Source organism: Chlorocebus sabaeus, chromosome 13, assembly GCF_047675955.1.
Source record: "Chlorocebus sabaeus isolate Y175 chromosome 13, mChlSab1.0.hap1, whole genome shotgun sequence".
NCBI classification, from domain to species: Eukaryota; Metazoa; Chordata; class Mammalia; order Primates; family Cercopithecidae; genus Chlorocebus; species Chlorocebus sabaeus.
The window spans coordinates 61,212,300-61,235,400 of record NC_132916.1 but is presented as its reverse complement, the minus strand read 5'-3'; the positions used below and the strand labels follow the sequence as shown (position 1 = coordinate 61,235,400).

The following is a 23,101-nucleotide window of genomic DNA, read 5'->3' as shown; positions in this document are numbered from 1 at the left end:
GGCTGGAATGCAGTGTTGTGATCACACCGCTCACTGCAACCATGACCTCCTGCATTCATGTGATCCTCCCTCCTCAGCCTCCTGAGTAGCTGGGACTACAGGTGCATGCTACCTCACCCAGCTAATTTTTCTCTTTTTTTGCAGAGATAGGGTTTTGCCATGTTGCCCAGGCTGGTCTTGAACTCCTGGGTTCAAGTGATTCTCCCACCTTGGCCTCCTAAAGAGTTGGGATTACAGGTGTGAGCCACCACACCTAGACCGATTAAGTTTATTTAAGCAGGCACTATTATGTTGGAGATTTTTTACTCTCTACATTTTTTTGCTCTTGCTCCTACTAGTATCTGGTGATTTAATTTTGTGCCCATTCTTTCCTAGGGAAGTATTCTTAAATTCTTTATTGTAACAACACTTATTTTTAAATACTTCCCTAGGAAAAGGTGTGGCAGCACATGCCTGTAATCCCAGCTACTTGGGAGGCGTGAGAATCCCTTGAACCAGGAGGCAGAGGTTGCAGTAAGCTGAGATCACACCACTGCACTCCAGCCTGGGCAACAGAGCAAGACCCTGTCTCAAAAAAATCCCAAAACAAAGAATAATAATAATAATAATTCTTAAAAGAGCTCTGTGAGGTGTATATTCTATTAGCATTTTTTTAATATCACAAACTGAAGCCCACAGAAATTCAATCATTTGCCTAAGGTGATATAGCTAGGAAAATTTGGAATTAGGACTGCCTGACTCCAAAGCCTGTTGCCCTTGACTGCTAAGCATTATTGCATTATTGTCAGTTACTTCTAGTTAAAATTATATCATATATTTCTGCTGAGTGTATTCATTTAGAAAAACCTATCAGCTATGCCTCCTGAGTTTTCCTAGGTAACATCCGTCTTTTTTTCTTTATTCTTTATTCCCTTTTATTAACTGAAACTTTTGCTGTTTTCTTATTTAGACTATTCCTAGCCTGGTAGGTCATGTGTCTGGTTGCAGAGGACAGAAATATCTGGGATAGGAAGCATTTTTGGCAGTCTAGCAATTTCCTCTGAGTCCTGAAAGTTCCTCAGGTCCTGTGCTACTGAAAAGAATTAGTGTGTGTATGTATTTTTAGTTTTATTCATTTCTGGGCAGTTAGTTAAAGATGTAACCCTTATTCCTGCCATTGACCAACAGATAGGAAAACTGCAATGAAATAAACAGAACAAGAGATATTTAAAATAATATATCATATAAGGATTAGCCAAGCGAAATAAAAACAAAGCATCCCTCTGTTTTCACAGGGCAAAGACAGTTTTAGAATGCTATTCTTGTCATATGTTTAGTTTCACTTAGGTTGATTCTTTGGCCGTCTAGAAAGTACAGCTGCACAAGTTTTATTTTAATCTGTTGCTCTTTGTTGAAGACTGCAGTTTCTCTTTGGCGGCAAATTCTCAGGAAGAAATCGCAGAAAAAAAATTTTTTTTTTTTTAATTTAAGCTCCTGGAAAAATAATGGGAGCTATAAAAGTACTTTAAAAATCTATGTCTGAAGTATCATTTGAAAGGATATTTAGAATCTAGTCATGGCATTTAATTGTAATAAGCTTTATATCCATTGTTTTAAATCACAAGTACTATCAAGTACTAAAGAATGAAAAATTTTGGGTTTTTTTTTTTTTTTTTTTTTTTTAAGAAAAGATGACCATTACACTTTGAGAGAAGGAAGTTGATTTTTTTTTTTTTTTTTTTTTTTTTTTTTTTTTTAGTGCAATGGAGCAATCTCAGCTTACTGCAACCTCCACTTCCAGAGTAGCTGGGATTATAGGCATGTGCCACCACACCTGGCTAAGTTTTACATTTTTAGTAGAGATGGGGTTTCACCATGTTGGCCAGGCTGGTCTTGAACTCCTGACCTCAAGTAATCTGCTCACCTCAGCTCCCCAAAGTGCTGGGATCACAGGCATGAGCCACTGTGCCCGGCCAATTCTTTTTCTTTTCTTTAGCATTGTAACAACACTTATTTTTTATAATTTTCTTTAAATAAATCTCATGAGAATTTCTCATGTGCCTACTAATGTTTATTGAGAGAATATCTGTGCCAAGATTTACATTGGTTTAAAATAAGAAATGCTAGTAACAATTACTCTGTGATTTATTTCATGCATTATGAAATGATCATACTTCCACTTGGGGTCTCTCAGTAAGTGGTGAGTAAGTCTGGACACTCCTGGTCAATGAGCTGTGGCGCAGATGCATTAAACACCTCTGATGACTTAGGAGAAATGAAGCCGTTTTGTGTAGAGTGAGGAAATTGTTTTCATGAACCATCTCTTATCACTAGAAATTCCTTTATAACACCAGCTCTCAGCTCATCTTGTGATCCTTTCCTCCACTCCCTTTCTCAGCTCCTTCTCTATGTTCTGGGCCACTCCCCACTCACTTTAAACAATTGTACTATAAAACAAAGCAAAACAAAACGATGAAACATGACTGCACGTGCCAGATAGTCAAGAATTAAAACCTCTTATACTACAGATGGCCAGGTTGTGGAGAGTGGGAAACCTACGCACTACTGGTGGGAGAGATAGTACCTTCTGAAGCGTAATTTGGGGATATTTAATAATATCAAATGAGCATATCACCAAGACTTAGTCATTCTGACCCTAAATGTATACTGTAAAAAAAGTCTCTTGCATGCTTAAGGAGATATAATCAAGAATGTTTATGTTAACATGTTTATAATAACTCCTCCTCCCAAAGAAATGGAGAATTAATAGATACCTTCAGCTGTAATCTTTTTTATTTTTTTATTTTTTGAGACCGTCTTGTTCTTTTGCTCAGGCTGGAGTGCAGTCATGCTATCTTGGCACACTGCAACCTCTGCCTCCTGGGTTCAAGCAATTCTCCTGCCTCAGCCTCCATAGTAGCTGGAATTACAGGCTCCTACCACCACGCCCAGCTGATTTTTATATTTCAGTAGAGATGGGGTTTCACCGTGTTGGCCAGGCTGGTCTCGAACTCCTGATCTCAAGCAATCCACCCGTGTTGGCCTCTCAAAGTGCTGGGATTACAGGTGTGAACCACCGTGCCCAGCCAGCTATAATTATTTAATGGAATATTATAGAGCACTTAAAACAAATCAGCTAGTGCTTTAGACATCAATATCAATATATCTCAAAACAACAGTGTTGGGGGAAAAAACAAATTACTTGTGTACAGTATCATACCATCTATATAAAATATGTGCAAGAGGATGTTTTTATACACACTTGTGTTAAAAAAGGATAGACATGTGTATGGGAATTATAAACAGCATTCAGAATAGTTACCTCTTAGGAGATAGGAATGGAATAAAATTGGGAAGGGAATATGAGAGTCTTCAACTATATCTGTGATGTTATATTTCTAAATCTAGGTGGTAGACCATGAGTGCTAATTTTTATACTTTTTATATACTTGACATATTTAATAATTAACCTTTTTTAAAAAAAGGAATAGATTGCTATATTCTTTTATTTTTTTGTATCCATCAGGATAACGTATATGTATTTTGGACACTGGAATCCCAAAATATTTTTAGTGTCTTTTTTCTATGTTCTGGCTGTGGTTAGAAAACTTCAGATATTTGGATATTTCCCTTTCTACACTCAAACAGATTTTATTCTCATTTTATCCATTAAATGAGATGTTTCCATGTTTCTTGATAGATTGGTAGGCAGATCAGTTAGTGGCGATGCAGTTTGTGTTGAAACATAATGATTATATTAGATTATTTCTTGTTCAAAAGATTTAGTTGTATTTTTATCTTTAACTATTGGCTGAAAAGTTACTTTATGGATGGGATTTTCATTAATAGACAGTCTTTCTCTGTGGCAACCTGTCTATATGCTTCCTTCTTCACTATCTCACTGAATACAGAACACACATATGTGATGCTTGAAACCCTTACTCTGCCTCAGTGCATCTATTATTTTCTAGATTGGGATCTGACTAGCATGAAATCTTAGGTGCACAAACCACAATTTGTAACACTTCACTAAATTAGCCCTTAAAAATCAGCAAATGTTAATAATATGGCAGCTCCCCAAAACATTGAAAATAAAATTATCACATGATCTAGCAATTCCACTTCTGGATATACACCCAAAAGAATTGAAAGCAGGATCTTGAAGAGGTATTTGTATACCCACGTTCATAGTAGCATTATTCTTAGTAACCTAAAGGTGGAAGCAGCCCACATGTTCATCAACAGATCATTGGCTAAACAACATGTGGTATGTACATATATGGAATATTATTCAATCTTAAAAAGGAAGGAAATTTTGACACATGGTACAACGTAAATGAACGTTGAAAACTACTGCTCATTCAAGCAGTTCCATGGCACCTAGACCCATGATCTTTTATCTGCAGGCACTGAGGGACCCAATCTCCTTTAGAACTTAAACACGGAGTCTTGTCTTTCTGGCACTCATTCATATCCATTTGAAGCAAATGGTTATAGTTTTGAAAATAACAGTTATGTCCATGTGCAAATTTTGATGATTATACCGGTTTGTAAATTGTTGAGGACATCTGGTAATTTATTACAAATACCTCACACTTAAATTGAATTCTTACCTGTATTTGGAGAATCTACTCGGATTCCAGAGTGTTCTTAAACCCATAAAAACATTTATCTCTTTTTTTGTTTTTATAAACAAAAAACAGTACTTCCTTTTGTTAAAGTTTTGCCTCCCTTATCAAAGTAAATAAGGTGAATTTGGTTTTAGCTTGAGTTGTGCATGAAATTAAAATTTTTATTTTTCAAAGGTTTAGGACTCTTTTAGTTTAACAAAGAATTTTTTGCTGGATTCTTTTCAGCATTTTAAAAATTACCAACTTGTTAGTGGTACAAAGTACACATTCAATAATGTGTTTTAAAAATGTTGTTGTAAAATATGATCCTATAAAGTGGTCTCACAATTTGTGAACCGGGAACACTGGCCCTGCCCCTTCTTAATAGTGCTGCCTCTGGATATCCCTGAAGTTTCTAGCTTACTTTATAACCAGCTGTTGATTTTAAAATGCTGGGACTCTGTACTCTTCCTGGTTCAATGTTGCCATCCCATACACTTCTTATCATTTGGTAGAAACAATCTTGTTCCTTTATTTTATTTATTCAGAAATGATCTAACTTTCTTTTAAGCTATAATCATTCCATCTCAAATTGGGGAAAGAAAGGTAATTTGTGGGGAGAAGCAGATAAGCCATTTGTGTAACATTGCTTTATGAAGGTTTTCTCTGAAGATCTTGAATTGACAAGCTAGATGAATGATTTATTTAGCAGGAGTTGACTTCCTAATTGTAGAATCCCTGAGGTTATTGAAAGGACTCAAGACTGGAGAATTCAGCTTTCTTGGATGTCAATTAGCAATAGTGTACCTTCTAAGGAATTATGTATAGACTGGGTAAAATATGCCCTTGCTTTCTCCTTCCTGATTCCTCTTTAACCACCCTCACTCCTTGCCCACTGTTTTGAATCTCTTATTACCATTTTGTCCAAGAGGCGATGCACAATGCCATTATATGACTGGGTAGGCACCAGCTATTTGTCTCATTTGTAGTGACTCTGGTCATAGCCTGTGATTTTGAATACCCGTAAAGACCAAGAAGGACTACCTCTGTGCACAGAGGAAGGAGTGGGGCAAGCCTTGCTGAATTATCTTTCTTTTCATTTATTCTAAATAACCGACTCTTTCTGTGAAAGTTGATATTTTTGGCATTGTAACCCATCACCCTCTTTGGGCCTTTTTAGAATATGTCTTTGAAACTATTGCTGAAATATGTGTGTCTATTAGTCCATTTTCATGCTGCTGATAAAGACGTACCTGAGACTGGGTAATTTATAAAGAAAAAGAGGTGTAAGGGACTCACAGTTTTGTGTGGCTGGGGTGGCCTCACAATCATGGCAGAAGGTGACAGGCACGTCTTACATGACAGCAGACAAGAGAGAGAAGTGGAAGGGGGAACCCCTTATCAAATCATCAGACTTTGTGAGACTTCTTCACTACCACGAGAACAGTATGAGGGAAACTGCCCCGTAACTCAATTATCTCCCACCAGGTCTCTCCCACAATATGTGGGAATCATGGGAGCTACAATTCAAGATGAGATTTGGGTGGGGACACAGCCAAACCATATCAATGTGCAAAGTATGATTTGCTGTAGAAAAATTCATTATGCCTCCAACTTTAACAATACAGTTAAAAAGAAAAGTAATACATGAACTTGAATATTATGGCCCAATTAGATGTTGCTGAAAGAAACAGCTGGTTAAAAAGAAGAAGAAGTTGATTATAATAGCAACACAGTATAAAGTGAAGTTTGTGTTAAGAAGCTCTGTTAGGCCGGGCACAGTGACTCATGCCTGTAATCCCAGCACTTTGGGAATGTGAGGCAGGAGGATTACCTAAGCCCAGGAGTTCAAGACCAGCCTGGTCAGCATAGTGAGACACAGTTTCTACAAAAATTACAAAACTTAGCTGGGCATGGTGGTGTGTGCCTGTAGTCCCAGCTACTTGGGAGGCTGAGGTAGGAGAATTGGCTGAGCCTGGGGAGGCTGAGGTTGCAGTGAGCTGAGATCACATCACTGTACTCCAGCCTGGGTGGTGATAGAGTGACAGAGTGAGACCATGTTTCTTAAAAAAAAAAAAAAAAAAGCTCTGTTAAATGCTTTATATATAAAATGTCATTTTTCAGCATTCCAGCCCAGTTTAGAGACAGATATCTACTTACGGCAGAGTTCTTCCACCAAGATATACTTATTTAAATATGAAAGGAATTTAATAGGGAAAGAAAAGAGGCTAGAATTCCTTTTAGGATTACTTTCCAACTTTGGTATAATTTAACCTGATTTTTGATACTAGTTGTTTTAATTGATAGGTATTCATATTCAAGAGAAAGATGTGTTCTTAGCCGCTGTCATGAATAACATAGGTGTAGAAGGTCTCTAGACCTGGCAGTGCAGGAATTGAGTTGGAGTTGTTTGCTTTGGTTTATTAATACCTCCTCCTATAAATGGCTTTAAAGTACTGCAAATAGTTTCGTTAACTTAATCCATTTGGCCTTTGCATAAAACCCAATGAGACAGACAAGTTAGATATTATTTGGATTGGAAAGATAGAAGGTATTTTCTTTTTCTTTCTTTTTTTTTTTTTTGAGAGAAGGTCTGACTTTGTCACCCAACCTGGGGTGCAGTGGTGCCATTTTGGCTCAGTGCAACCTCCACCTCCCAGGTTCAAGCAATCCTCCCACCTTGATCTCCTGAGTAGCTGGGTATACAGGCACGTGCTGCTACACCTGGCTAATTTTTGTATTTTTTGTAGAGATATGGTTTTGCCATGTTTCCTAGGCTGGTCTCAAACTCCTGGGCTCCAGTGATCTGCCTACCTGTGCCTCCCAAAGTGCTGTGATTACAGGCATGAGCCACCCCTCCTGGCCAGAAGATATTTTCTTTACAGAAGAGAAATAAGTCCAGAGACATGCGATGACTTGTTTCAGGAACACACACAGCTAGTGTCAGGGCAAGGATAAGCCCCATATTCTTTGACTTGTCATCTGGTACTTGTCTCTCTCAGTCTGTCCACAGATTTCATATGTTCTGCAAAAAGATGATTTTCTTCGTGTTTTTTTTTTTGAGATTATTGAGATTTGTTTTCTTTTAAAGCTTGAGCTTATGTATGCGTAACATGTAAACACAAAAGTGCTTTGTTTCCTATCTATCTTTAAAGCCTCTGTGTCACGGCTCTATGACACTTGTGTTGGATTACTCTCCTCAGGTCTGCTCAGCTTGTTTTAGCAGTGTGCAGAAAGGGTAAAGGGAGTGTTTCTCCTTCTCAGCAAGGCCCAGTAGGCCCACACAGCCCATCTGATAGTTCCTTGTTTTGCTTTTTTGACACATTGAAATGAGTTAAGAAGATGGAGCTGAGAAGTATAGGGATTATTCTTTTCCCCCACTTTAATGGAAAACTTGCCAAGTTCCACTAGGACAGAAAGAGGGATCAGAATGGAAGACCCAGAAAGCCACCAGCCAGGGCCAGGTTCTTTCCCTGGCCAAGAACTCCCAGCCTGCTCCTTTCTCTTCTTTCAGGAAGCTGAAATCCTGGTTTCTATTCCTGCTTCTCCCACCCGAAGTCTGATTCGACTTGGCCACTCCATGCCTGCGATTCCCACTTTTTCCCCTGGCTGCAGTTACCTAACTTTTAGGCACAAAAACTTTCTAGTGGTGGAAATACTCCATTTAGTTATCCCTGAGGTGGCCTTTTCAAACATTGTCCCAGAGAGCTATCAAAAGTTAGTATTTGCCTTCAAATGAGCCCTGGACTAGATTGTTTCTTTTGTCTTGCTTCCCTTACTTGGTTATCAACCAATACTAGAAAATCAGGAAAAAAATTTTTTTGGATGTTTCTGGTATAGCCAGGGCTACACTGACCAAAAACCCCCTAAAGACCTCAGACAAGTACAGAGTTGTAGTGGGATAATGCATCTTCAGAAATGTGCCACTGGTAAGGAACTGGAATTTATGTTGATTTTATCTTCTTATTCATAGGTACTTGAGATGAAAATTTCCATGAGCTGATGTGAAATAGAGCAGTTATGTCTTAAATTTATTCCCTTTCCTTCCCACCCCTCTTTAGTGGATTTAATACAAATTAAGCATTCTCTGCTCTAGATACCTTTCAAGGTCTTATTTGTTATTTATTTGGATTGAGTTAAATGCACAGACAGTACCTTTGCTCCGTTAAAGTTGATGCCTCCTTTAAGGTTACATGATAAACTGTGAATAAACTCTGTCTCCTTCAGCTTTAGCTTCTACAAAGCATAAGCAATAGCTAACGAGAATTCAGATGTTATACAAATGATTTTTCTTTCTCTTTTTAAGAGACGGGACTCTCTTGTCACCCAGGCTGGAATGCAGTGGTGCAATCATAGCTCACTGCAGCCTCGAACTCCTAGCCTCAAGCAACCCTCCTGCCTCAGCCTCTTGAGTAGCTGGGACTACAGGTGCACACCACCATCTGGCTCAGGAATGATTTTAATAGAGTTTTGTAATTTGCAGGCACAATCTGCAAGCATAATCTAAAATGCATGCTTTATAATGTATGCATAATCTGACAGGAAGGCAGAGGAGACATGTAAGAGGGTTATTATTTCAATAAGCAACTCATAAGGAAGACATACCATATTGACACTAAGCCAGTAGTGGCCATTTCCTTTTCTATAGAGCCTTCTGCTCACTCAGTACTCACCACTGCTCCCTTCCCTGCCACTTCCATTTCTGTGCCTGGTGCATCAAAAACAGAGTCAAGGGTAGAATATCTCATATGCTGGGGGAGCATGAGGGCATCTCTCCTAGCAGCACAAGGACAACACTGACCATGAGAGCCCTTTAGGCAAAAGCAAATGATGAATACAGCGTTGGAAGAGACTAGCAATCGCTTAGTCCAACTCTCTTAGTGTCACATGAGAGAGAAGTGAAATGGCTAACTGGGAGCAGAGCCATATCTTGCACATATCTACCCCTAATTCATAGTCCAATATTTTATACATTCATTAATTTATTCATGCTTTTGTGGTACCTGCTATATGTCATGACATTTGCTAGACCATCAGTCAAGATACAAATATGAATAAAATACATGGTCTTTGCCCCCAGGAAGTCATGATGTAGGGTGAGAGAATCCTAGGAACAAAAGTGTGTAATATAGTAAGTGAAGTGCTATCAAGGAGATCTGTATGAGGGTTAATGGCAGCACAGATGAAGACATAATCTACTTCTGTTGGGAAGATAGGTGTCACAGAACACAGTGAAGGCCAGCTTCACAGAGGACAGGTTTCTTATACATTGCACAGAGGATGCTGCGCAGAGAGGATGGAGAGGGCATTTCCTTGTTACTCAGAGGGAAAGAGAGAAGGATATTCTATCAAGTGAGAGCCATATTTGCAAGCGTACGGTTTGCTACTCTGGAGAGATGCTCCATAAATCAAGTTTGAAAAATTCTGCATACTGTGCTCCTGGCTTTGTGATTATCCAACATTTTTCAACTTCCTTGTTTGTGAGCCATTTCTATGTGTGTGTGATATTTATTATTTGAAACACTTGCAGGAAAAGCCATTTTCAACCTTCCTCTAAAATGCCACTCATCTGTCCTTTGATTTCCATTCCTGGGGCACTCCCATTGACTAAGCACTTATTATGATGTCTCCAGACTTTTTCAATAGCCACTTAAACGCTTTTCTTCATCAAATACTAAGTACTGGCCAGGCACGGTGGCTCACACCTGTAATCCTAGCACTTTGGGAGGCTGGGGCAGGTGGATCTCTTGAGCCCAGGTGTTAGAAACCAGCCTGAGAAACATGGTGAAACCCCGTCTCTACCAAAAAAAACAAAAATTAGCCAGGCGTGGTGGCACATACCTGTGGTCCCAGCTACTTGGGAGGGTGAGGTGGGAGGATTGCTGGAGCCTGGGAAGTTGAGGCTGCAGTGAGCCGTGATCACACCACTGCACTCCAGCCTGGGTAACAGAGTCAGATCCTGTCTCAAAAAATTAAAAAAATAATAATTAATACTAAGTACCATCATCAAATTAGTCTGCGTAAAACTTTAACAAGGTTCACCTTTTATTTATTTGTCCTTTTAAGGTAATACATTCACTTGCTACAAACATTTAAAAGTACAAAAGGATATATAGTGAATATTTATTCTTTTACCTTTATCCCCTAGTCAGCCAACCAACTCCATTGGCAACCACTGTTATTAGCTTTTTATACATCCTGCCAGAGAGATTTTATGAATTTATAACTTAGAATTTCATTTTTCTCTCTTTTGTACATAGATAGGAGCATAGGATAAAAAGCTGTTCTCTACTTTGCTTTTTTTACTTAGCAGATCTGGGAGATCCTGCTCTATCACTTCAATAAGTTCTTCATTGTTTGTTTGGTTGTAATGTATTCCAGTGTATGGAGGTACTAGGGTTTATTCAACTAGTTTTTAGGTGATGGCCATTTATGTTGTTCTCAGCCTTTACTATTAAAAATGGTGCCCCAATATGTGCTGATACTTCTTTGAACATATCACTCAACTTAAAAAACACGTTGACTGCCAGGTGCTCACAGAGCAGAGTACTTTATTGGAGCATTCAAAGCCTTCTTCAATAAGGCTCCAAATAGCTTTCTGATTTTACTTTTTGTGTGTGTCAAAATGAATTTTCTGCATTAGTCAAATGACTACATTCAAGGATTTTTTCCTTCCCCCCACTCCCTGCCCAAGTTCCTCTTTAATTCACTCTTCCATAGGTCCCTAAGTGAACTGTCTTCTTTAGCTCCCTTTGATAACATTTATTGTTCCTCAAATGGGCCTTTGCTTTATGAAGCTCTCTGGTCTGGATCCCCACCTTCGGGCTTTGCCTTTGGAGGTCGTGTCTGTCCTTCACAGCTCAGCTTGAGTTCCACCTTCTCTGCTGAGCTTCCCAGGCTTTCTCAATCTATAGGAACATCTTTCTCTGGTAAAGTGTAGCTCTTGCTGTCTGTGTCATTCTTTTTACTTTTAGCAAGTGTGTGCATACACAAATGTCCATCCAGACTTACATAAATGTTTCAATGTTAACGTGTACATGTCCTTTTTTATCAGCAACTTTGTGAGGTATTGAAGAATATCTTTTAGTCATTGTTGTTGTTGTTTTTTTTTTTGAACCAGGATCTTGTTCTGTTGCCCAAGCTGGAGTGCAGTGGCACAGCCACAGCTCACTGCAGCCTCCATCTTTAGGGCTTAAGTGATCCTCCCACCCCAGCCTCCCGCGTAGCTTGGTCTATAGGTGTGAGTTGTGTGCCACTACACCCAGCTAATTTTCAAATGTTTTCTAGAGACAGAGTCTCATCATGTTCCCTAGGCTGGCCTCAAACTCCTAGTCTCAAGTGATCTTCTAGCCTCAGCCTCCCAAAGCACTGAGATTTACAGGCGTGAGCCATGGCACCAGGCATTTTTAGTATTTTGTGTACCTTCATGGCCCTCACAACTACCCAGTGCAATTCTTTCCTCTGTCAGTTTTTGTTTTCTCATCTGCTATCCTTAAACGTTCAAAAATCTTACATGCTCCTTTGCATGAAAGCCCTCGTTGGTTCTTCTTTGCCCCATGTGGATTCAGCATCCTGGTCCTGGGCTGAAGATGATGGCCACTCAGCCGGGCCTCGCCTGGCCACACTCCTCCCTCCCAGATCTGGCTCCTTGCCTCAGCCAGATGGACTCGCCCTTGAGGCTCCACAAATGCCTTACGATTTCTGTTTCCATGGCAACATTCATGCCATCCTTTCCAATATGCTGTTCCCTTTTCCCTTTTCTAAATCATGTTTCCCCAACCTCAGTGAAGCTTTGATACAACAGGCTTTTCTAGATTGTCTCTCCAGTGTCTGTAGTCATGGTGAGGTATAGGAATAATAATACCGATCATTAGCTTATATTGAGAGCTTTTACTTGTCAGGCACTGTATAGCTATATTATTTGTATAATCTCTCTCACTCTTCACAACCTAGAAGATAGGCACACTGCCCACACACTCTGTATTTATCCCATTCTTTTTTTTTTTGAGGAGTCTCAATCACCCAGGTTGGAGTGCAGTGGCGCGATCTCTGCTCACTGCAGCCTCCGCCTCCCAGGTTCAAGTGATTCTCCTGCATCAGCCTCCCAAGTAGCTGGGATTACAGTCATGTAGTCTTGTGCCACCATGTCTGGCTAATTTTTGTATTTTTAGTAGAGATGGGGTTTCACCATGTTGGCCAGGCTGGTCTTGAGCTCGTGACCTCAGGTGATCCACCTGCCTCCGCCTCCCAAAGTGCTGGGATTACAGGCATGAGCCACTGTGCCCGGCCACTTATCCCATTATATTTCTTAATGAAAAATACACAAATTATGACTGGTTTTTGTCAGATGTCCTGATCATCCGTGTGTGGATTTGCCAGTGGCCAGTACCCTTTACTTCTAGCTGCTCAGGATGTAATACACTGCTTTTTCCCCTCCCAGAGTGTGAGACAGATTGTGCTTAGGGAAAGCAAACTCATTTTAACCTCTTCCCAAAGAGATGGTGGCTGATCAGGTAATGTGCAGAAATTATTTTTAGGTTATTCAGTTTGGGGATTTTACATATTTATGCTGGTTTTTTGTTTTGTTTTGTTTTTTAAACCACAGACAATACTTTTGTATTCTCCTGTCTCCTCCACAGATTGTAAACTTTTTGGGCTGGGCATGGTGGCTCACACCTGTAATCTCAGCATTTTGGGAGGCCAGAGTGGGAGAATTGCTTGAGGCCAGGAGTTTGAGACCAACCTGAGCAACATAGTGAGATCTTGTCTCTACAAAAACAATTACTAAAATTAGCTGGATGTGGTGGCATGCACCTGTAGGCCTGTAGTCCTAGCTACTTGGGAGGCTGAGGTGGGAGGATCACTTGAGCCCAGGAGCTCGTGGCTGTAGTGAGCTATGATTGTGCCATTGTACTCCAGCCTGGGCAACAGAGCCAGACTCTTTCTCTAAAATAAGTAGGTAGATAGATAGATAGATAGATAGATAGATAGATAGATAGATAGACAGATAGATAGAAAACTTTTCAGATGCAGGAATGGAATCTACACTTCCTGAAATTTCTAATTGCTAGTATCATTGTTAATACAAATTTTCCCACATAGTTCAATAAATGTTGTTGAATTATTCAGTTTTATATTAACTTGTGGTATATTTTTTTCTTGTTTTTCAGGAACTCATTTGCCAGAAGAATACTGTGAGTACTTTATTTAGCCTTCCAGAGTTTTAAAAATATTTTCTTTTCCATTAACTAATCTTCAGTGTTTTTAAAATCACAAATTATTAATTTCTTTCTCTGTTACTCCTCTTTAGATTTTCTGATGTGTCAATATATACATGGTTATCTAAGTACTTCATTGTAGTGAACCTTTATTTTTCATAATGAGAGATGACACTGATACTTGTCTTTTTCTGTATATAATTAAGTTTTGGAAGAAAATGTTTCATAGTATTTTCAGGCCAGACATGATGGCTCATGCCTGTAATCCCAGCATTTTGGGAGGCGGAGGCAGGCAGATCACCTGAGGTCAGGAGTTCAAGAACAACCTGGCCAACATAGTGAAACCCCATCTCTACTAAAAATACAAAAATTAGCCAGACATGGTGGCATGCTCCTGTAATCCCAGCTACTTAGGAGGCTGAGGCAAGAGAATCACTTGAATGTGGGAGGCAGAGGTTGCAGTGAGCCAAGATCATACCACTGCACTCCAGCCTGGGTGACAAAATGAGACTGTGTCTCAAAAAATAAATAAATAAATAAAAAAGAAAATGTTTTATAGTATATTCAGTGTTGTGGAATTATGAGTGGCTCTAAAGCAACCTATATCCGCACAGAGATACACATATGTGTGTATGTATATATGTGTCTGTAGTAAGTTTCCATGGCAACATTCATGCCATCCTTTCCAATATGCTGTTCCCTTTTCCCTTTTCTAAATCATGATTCACTAACCTCAGTGAAGCCTTGATACGACAGGCTTTTCAAGATCATCTCTCCAGTGTCTGTAATCATGGAAAGGTATAGGAATAATAATACTGATAGCTTATATTGAGAGTTAGCTAGCTCAATATAATATAATTAATGTGCACTGATATAGACATATCTATCATCTGTCTTCTACTTGAAGAGATTGATTTAAGTTCCTAAGTAATGTAGTCTGCCTCTGAGACCACACTACAGAATTCCTACCTTCCACACAGAATTAAACAAATGTGAAAACGTGAGAAAAGTAAATTTTAAATTTAAAAAATTCTGCGTGAAGAAGAATTATAATATAAAGTGGAAACAGCCTTGTTAGGCCAATGGTTGTGGCTAGTGGTTGTACATTTATTTCAGAAAGTAAGCCAGTATTTAAAAACCTTAAAGAATGTACCCCTGCAACTTGGAGTGAAGATAATACACAATATGTTATAAAAGCCTACACAAGATTTGATTTAAGATGACAAAATTAATAATACAATTGATCATTTCTCCTTAAATCAGAAATTTTAAACCTTTTTTTTTTTAGTAATAATTATACAGCTCTGAAGTAATTTTAAAACATATGCTTAAGATTTAACCAGGGCAGACACATATTTCAGCATAAATAATGCTGCCATTATAAACTCTTATCCTCCCTATCTCAACAGGAAATGAGCAATTGTTGCTTCATGTTTTAATGCACTGTTTTTAAATATTGTTTAATTTGTTAAAGGTGTTAAACTGTTTAATTTATCTCACACCTTTTTTTTTTTTTAACAAATATTGATTGGACATGCACTGCGTGCCAGGCTTCGGGCTTGGTGCCTCAGGGTTCTCACGGGGGAGGCTGGAAGTGGAAATAAGCACATGTGTAACTGTTGTGTAGACAGTCTAATGGTAGAAAATCAGCAAACAAAGAAGCAGACAAATTAGAAAATGAACGTAAGGTGATGTGCTAAAGAGAGGGTAGCCATTATGTCAGTGTCTTTCAGAGAAGGTAGCACTCCCTGAGACCGAATGGCAGAAGGAAGTCCGTCCTGCCTAGCCCAGCTTGGACTTGTGGAGAAGCAGGTTGTTAAAAAGACCAAATATTGTACATTGTGAAGAAGTTGCCCCCTGACTTGAGAGAGAGCTGTTGCGTTTCAGGTGCTGAATGTTCTTATAAAAAGCTGAATATTTCGAGCATCTATTTCAATACATTTGAATGCTGAGAGCTTTTCTTTCCAGAAGCTCATTTCATTTTCAACACACACTTCTGTTTACCTTTATGTAGTTTCTAAAAATTGAAAAACAGAATTGGAGTATTTTTGTGTTTTTTAAAAACAGTGAAAAAAATTAATTAGGGGCCAGGGCAGTGGCTCACGCCTGTAATCCCAGCACTTTGGGAGGCCGAGGCAGGTGGATCATTTGAGGCCAGGAGTTCGAGACCAGTCTGGCCAACATGGTGAAACCCCATCTCTACTAAAAATACAACAATTAGCCGGGTTTGGTGGTGCATGCCTGTAATCCCAGTTACTTGAGAGGCTGAGGCAGGAGAATCACTTGTACCTGGGAGGTGCAGGCTGCAGTGAACCAAGATCACGTCATTGCGCTCCAGCCTAGGCAACAGAGCGAGACTCTGTCTCAAAAACAACAACAACAACAACAACAACAACAAAAATAAATTATGAATTAGAATAACAACAACGACGACAACAAAAATGAATTATGAATTAGAGTAAGACTAGATTTTAAGCTATGGGATTTTATAGCTTGTGTTGTCATTTTATGACCATGCCTCAGTGTTTTGAAATTTAAGGAAACAAGGTCTTTGAAGCAAGTTTAAATATTTTAGATTGAGTACTTTATTAATAAAAGGCAATTGTTCCACTTCAGGTGTCTATTCTTGATCACGTCGGGGTTGTTTTTACTTACTTTGGGTTATCAGCTATTTCAAACTATGGGTTTGGTGGCAGTCTGCACACAGCAAATACAGAAATAACATTTCTAAGTTACATGTGAGCCAACTTGGGAAATAAATGTTCCCATACTATTAGTTTTCATCATTTTGCAAAAGTGCTTTTCTGGGCAGTTGTATCTTTTTGAAAAACACAGTGTCACACAGCTTTTCCCCCACTGCATACTCACTGGGCTGTCTCTTAGCTCAGGCCCAGTTGTAGCCATGTGGCTTCTGCAGCTTATCACCCCCCTTGTTTCCTGACATTGGCAATGGGAAGTTGAAAAAAAAAAAATGATTGCCTTAGAAACATGGGAAAGAAACTCCAAAGAATGCATTGAAGCCTAGAACTTGGGAAAACCCTTAGCATGCTTAGGTATTTTCAGCAAAGATTCCAAAGGCTTATACCATGGGATTTGTTTCAGGAACTGCTTTTCTCTGCTATTTGCGTACTCATTATTACCCCTTTACCTCTCCTCTGCCTAACGCACACCCAGACATCTGATAGTCTTTCTCCCCCAGAATTAGTTTTACACAGGTGCCGTATTCCCCATTGCCCGTATTTCAATAATAATGTCTGATAAACTAATATATGAAGTATTAAGGCTTCTGAGAATACATAATTTTATCCAGCAGCTAAAACTCTGATACCACTTTTCTGCTTTATTGACTTTTTGGCTCTTTGTTCTCGTTTTGTGACTTGGAGGATTCAGATAATTTTCGTTTGTAATTTTGAGTTATGGTGCTTATCTGCAATAGTGTTTGATTCTGTCGTTCTTTTAGAACAATTCTCATAGTTGAAGCTTTAGATGCTTTGGAAAGCAGCCTCTTTGGTATCCTTGCCTTTCTTTTCTGCTTCAGCAGTAGCTTGGGTAAAAGGATTAAATTGGGCGGATGTGCTGTGGGATCTTGGTAACATTTTAGAAGCAGGACGTGTTCACTTTCCCTTTTCCAATTATTGTTTCCTCTTCTGATTATTGTTCCGTGGAGGAGAATTTGAGACAGGAACAATTTAGCATACTTGCTTTTCAAATCAAATCTCACTCTCTGGAAGTTCTTCTCATGCTTTAACTGGAAGTGAGGTTTGGTTTCTGCTTCATTACCTGACATACAAGAAGCAGCCTTAAAGGATAATATGGTCATAAATAGTTAAGTCTGGTCATAAGGGCATTTGGCATTTCTTGTCTGTTTTCTGTGAACAGTCATTTGGCTCATGCAGGGTTCCCACAGAAAGTGACAGAAAGTTAGAGAGCAGGTATGTCTGCTGTAAAGGCCACTCAGGAGGGTGCATACCCCCCTAGTGGGAAGGACATGCCCTCTAGAGAAAGAGGTCCCTGGGCTGGAGTGCCAGACATGTCACAGACCAAATGTAGGATCTCCCTAAGCCTTACCTGTCTCCTCACTTTTAACATGAAGGCCACAGCAGCTTCTTTGTAGGTTGTGACCCACTGACTTATGACTGTTCATACCCAGGCACACGCCCATGGTGAATACATGTTTGTACCTATTACTTAAGTGCTAAGGGTAAGAGAAATGCTGTATTATTCTCTGTATGCTAATATGGCTAGGAATGGATAACCTGGACTTTTTTTGTTCTGCATAATAGCAGTAGTCGGGTTTCCCACATATCTCTTTCTAGTTCTCAGCCTCGGCCTTTTTCTATGATTTTTCTCATGGAGATCTCTCCCACTTCTTTTGATTCTACCATATCCAATAATTCTCAGGTCTGCATTTTGGCTTGAAACTATTTTATGTTTCAATCACATATTACTAGCTCTCTTTTGGACATATTCACATTAGGTGTCATGCCCCACCTCAATCCCAACCTCTTTAAAAGTGAATATTTCACCCCATCCCACCAAATGCAAATCTCAACCTTTTGAAGTTCTTGTCATATTTTAACTAGAATTCAGATTCTTTGATTGATTACCTGATATACAAGTGTCTCGAAGAGTCATGTGTTCATAGATAACTTAGTCTGGTTCTGCTTTCTGAATTCTTGCTTTCTGTTAATGATACCACTCTGTATAGGCGGTCCCCCTTAGGATTGCAGAGTTGCCTTTGATGCCTTACCCTTTCTCAGGTTGTGTTATCAGTTACCAGATCCAGCTGATTCTTCCTTCTTCAGTCGAGCGTGTGTCTGTTTCTCTATCGCCACTTCTGCCGACCTGGTCATGCTGTGTAGCTTCCTGCCTCATCTCTTCAAACCTTATTTCTCTTTCCTTTAGTGCATCTTGTTACCCGCCCAGGCTGCCAAAATGCAGTTTTGATTGTGTATTTTGATTCATGCATTTGATTTGTGCATTTTGATAGTGCATTGTGAAAATGCACAGTTCTCCATCTCTCCCTCCTCCCTCCCTCTTTTCTCTCTCTCTCTGTCTCTCTCTCTCTCCTTGTTTCGTTTGTTCATTTGTTTGTTCTTCTTGACAGAGTCTCACTCTGTCACCCAGCCTGGAGTGCAATGGTGCAATCTCGGCTCACTGCAAGTGATTCTCTCACCTCAGCCTCCTGAGTAGCTGGGATTACAGGTGTGCACCACCACACCTGGCTGATTTTTGTATTTTTAGTAGAGATGGGGTTTCACCATATTGGCCAGGCTGATCTTGAACTCCTAGCTTCAAGCAATCTGCCCGTCTTGGCTTCCCAAAGTGTTGGGATTACAGGCGTGAGCCATTGCACTCCGCTGACTGTGTTTTCTTTCCCTCTGTGGATCCTTCTATGATTCTCCATTTCCCAGAATGTACAGTCTAACATCCTTAACTTCGCATTTAGTTCCCTACCCTGAGCTCCAAGCTCTAGTCATATTTGCTTACTCAGGGTATCCAACTCACTTTCCACTTTCATCCCCACTCTGCTTTTGTTTGCACCAGTTTATCCTCACTTGGGCATCATCCAGGAACCAAGAGAAGGTCAGTGAGCCCAGGTTGTAGTGGGCGAGGGGAGAGTGGCAGGGCTGAGGTTAGAGAGGGGCAGGATCTGCATAGTCAGGCCCTTGTACATTGCATTGCAGTTTCTTCTTCCTCCCAAGAGCAAGAGATGGGGCTTTAAGCAGCTGCGGGAAGTGATCTGAGGGAGGGTGTTGAATGATCACTCTGATGGCTGAGTAGAGAGTGAATTAGAGAACAAGAGTGGAAGCAGGGGGACCAGTTAAAGCTGATGACAGTGGCTTGGGCCAGGTCCATTGGTGTATGGACTAAAGTGCTGGCCGAGAAGATGGAGGGAAATGGACAAATATGACATTATATTTTGAAGTCAGGACAGATAGGACTTTGATAGGATATGGAAGGGAAAGGGAATGGAAGCATCAAGGATAACTTCTGGGCCTGTCGTTTTAGTAGTGGGGAGACAGAGAGAGAGAGCAGCCTCCCGGGGAGTGGATTTGAGCAGGACCTACTTGCAGCATCACCTTACATGTAGGAAGCCCTTCAAATGTGAGCTTGTAGCATTTTCATATATGTATGCTGCGCCCTGTGACTAAATTATAAGTTCCCTGAAGGCTGAAGGCCATGCTTTAAACTACTTTTTCCAACAGCAGTAACGTAGTGCCCTGGCCTTGAAAATGGTGAATCAATATTTAATTGATGGATAGAAACTGTTCCACTCTTTTTTTGGTATCATCTGTAAGTCCTAATTATTTGAAGTGAGCAATGAAAGGAATTGGGGAAATTTTCATTGTCATAGGTTGTAAATAAGTAATGAGGCTTTTCTGTTTCCGTTTGCATTTGGAATTATTGAAACTGAGTAAGACATGGGACCATCCGTGCTGTGTCTCCAGACCAGCTCCCCACTTCCCGGTGCCTCCTCTCTCCACAGATGTGCACTGGGAACTACACCTTTGTTCCTTATATGATAACACCACATAACAAGGTCTACTGTTGTGACAGCAGCTTCATGAAGGGGTTGACAGAGCTCATGCAACCGAACTTCGAGCTGCTTCTTGGACCCATCTGCTTACCTCTTGTGGATCGTTTTATTCAACTTTTGAAGGTGGCACAAGCAAGTTCTAGGTAAAGTTTAATAATGCCATTTGTTGATGATAATGAAGTGTTATTCTACTTATTTATTTGTGCATGATATCAGGTGCTCTTGAGATATTAGTATACAGCTAAGAACCAGGGGGAAAATGTTTATTATCCTTCAAGTAGATAAAATAGATACCACATAATACATTTTATTCACAGAACAGCAACAGGACAAGTTGAAATCAGCAAAAAATTAAAAAGTCTACTAACTGCTTTATAGTGATGGTAGAACTAAAAATATATACAAAGCAAGTACAGAAACATTACCAGGATAAATGTCCAAGGACTTTTAGTGTAAGGACAAGAACATTTTAACTTTAATTAACTCTTAACTCTAATTGTTCTTTCAGTGAAGAACAATTATTTATGTTAATAAATGATAGGCTGAGTCAGAAAGTTAAGGTTGTATTATGTTCAAATCATACATCATGGCTGGTGCAGTGGCTCACGCCTGTAATCCCAGCATTTTGGGAGGCCGAGGTGGGCAGATCACTTGAGATCAGGAGTTCGAGACCAGCCTGGCCAACATGCCAAAACCCTGTCTCTATCAAAAATACAAAAATTAGCCTGGCATGGTGATACACACCTGTAATCTCAGCTACTCATGAGGCTGAGGCAAGATAATTGCTGGAACCCAGGAGATGGAGGTTGCAGTGAGCCAGGATCATGCCATTATACTCTGGCCTGGGCAACAGAGTGAGACTCTGTCTCACAAACAAAAACAAAAACCAAACAAACAAAAAATCATGGGTACATCTAATTTATTTAGAACAATTTATACTGGAAACAGTAAAATGGAAAACAAAGTTTTGGCATTTTAAGTGTTTTTTTGCAGGAAAATTTATTAATATGGAGTACCTTTACCTTTAATTCTTTCTGAAGGCAGAGTATTAAAAGAAATACATTGGCTGCTAGATTTCTTAATAATGCCAGATATGTAAGATATTTACTAAAGGCATCTGAATGAATTGAAAGCTACAAATGCTTTATAGCTATTGCTGCAAATATCTTCATTTCTTTATTAAAATTATTGCTTTCAATTGAAATCATTTCTAATGTCAAACTCTTTGAAATGTGTGTGTTTTTACCAGCCAGTATTTCCGGGAATCTATACTCAATGATATCAGGAAAGCTCGTAATTTATACACTGGTAAAGAATTGGCAGCTGAGTTGGCAAGAATTCGGCAGCGAGTAGATAATATCGAAGTCTTGACAGCAGATATTGTCATAAATCTGTTACTTTCCTACAGAGATATCCAGGTGAGAAGATGTTTAAAGTGAAATCTTTGTCATGTAGCATGTTGGAGGGGTAAGGGAGTATTAACCTCAAATTTCAGTTTGCTGGTAAGCAGTTCATGTTACTACACGTAATTTTTTATTGACTCTCTTAAGCTTTCCATCCTATAATTTTATGAAGGATGAAAAAGACTCATGTGAGTTAACCATCAGTGATTGTGAAAGACTTGTATAGTAAAGGCCTGACTTTTTCCTCCAAAAAAACAAAAAGAAAAATCTGCTGGCACAGCGAACCTGTGGACACAGTCGATTCTACTGTTCGCCTCAGGCACACCTGTCAGTGAAAGCTTTGTTTTGGCAAACAGCAGACATTTTTAGAGCTTTCTGGACATACTTTTTATCCCTTGAAATTGTATTGCTTGAAACTGATAGTGCTGAATCTAACTTGCCCGAAGGAAAAAATATGTAATTGATTACTTATAGAAATAACTTTAAAAATATGTAATGTAAAACACACTAACAGGCTATATCATTTTTATTGACATGTCTTAAAATTTTAAAAATAGGGTAAGTAGAATAAAATCCTCTCCAAGTTAGGGATTTGCTCTTAGGTTTTAATAGTAAAATTTAGGTGACATCTGGTTTCTTCTTTCCATTCCTAGCCTTTCAGGTCTGGGTAAAGGCTTCATGTGGTCGAGATAGACTCATATCCATGGAGGGCTGTGGCACATAGGATCCTGTGGCTAGAGTGCTTACTCATGTGACATGGAACTGTGTTGCTACTTGTAACAGAAGTTCAACCAATTGCCTCATGTCCTTGACATTTTTATTTCCCTGAAATTGCTAGAACACTGCATACCAGGAATCTGGCTCTATGGAGAAATAAACCACCCATATTTAGACAGCAGAGCATTATCATGCTTGGTGTTTTTGTTTCTTTTGCTTTTTTAGTTTTTGTTCAACATGGTAACTATGTTTCTAATGTTTTTATATATATATATGATCTAAACCTTTTAGAAGAAAAACAAAAACTGTTTATTCTAGGTTCTTCAAAGTGTTCTCTGGATTCTCATGTCTTTTTAATGCGTTTCTTGAATTCAGATACCTGGTTGTCAAAAGACATGTTATTGTCAGAATTTTCTCCTAATGGTTTAATTCTGTGCTATTCTCATCTTGTTTGAAAGGACTATGATTCTATTGTGAAGCTGGTAGAGACTTTAGAAAAACTGCCAACCTTTGATTTGGCCTCCCATCACCATGTGAAGTTTCATTATGCATTTGCACTGAATAGGTAAGAAGAACAATTTCCCTTCCAGAATGCGTTAACATATTATTGCGTAACCTGCATTTCTTTACAGG

The 23,101-nt window shown here is 39.3% G+C and overlaps 1 protein-coding gene across 3 annotated transcripts in view; it reads left to right on the top strand.

The window, feature by feature from the left end:
- Window positions 1–23,101, top strand: part of MAP3K5 (mitogen-activated protein kinase kinase kinase 5) — a 242,746-nt gene that overhangs the window by 80,107 nt on the left and 139,538 nt on the right. For all 3 annotated transcript variants that reach the window (XM_073022499.1, XM_073022497.1, XM_073022500.1), the window contains 4 exons: window positions 13,760–13,783; window positions 20,298–20,491; window positions 21,598–21,766; window positions 22,927–23,033. In XM_073022499.1, the coding sequence (XP_072878600.1) occupies window positions 13,760–13,783; window positions 20,298–20,491; window positions 21,598–21,766; window positions 22,927–23,033 (494 nt within the window). The remainder of the gene's footprint in view (window positions 1–13,759; window positions 13,784–20,297; window positions 20,492–21,597; window positions 21,767–22,926; window positions 23,034–23,101) is intronic.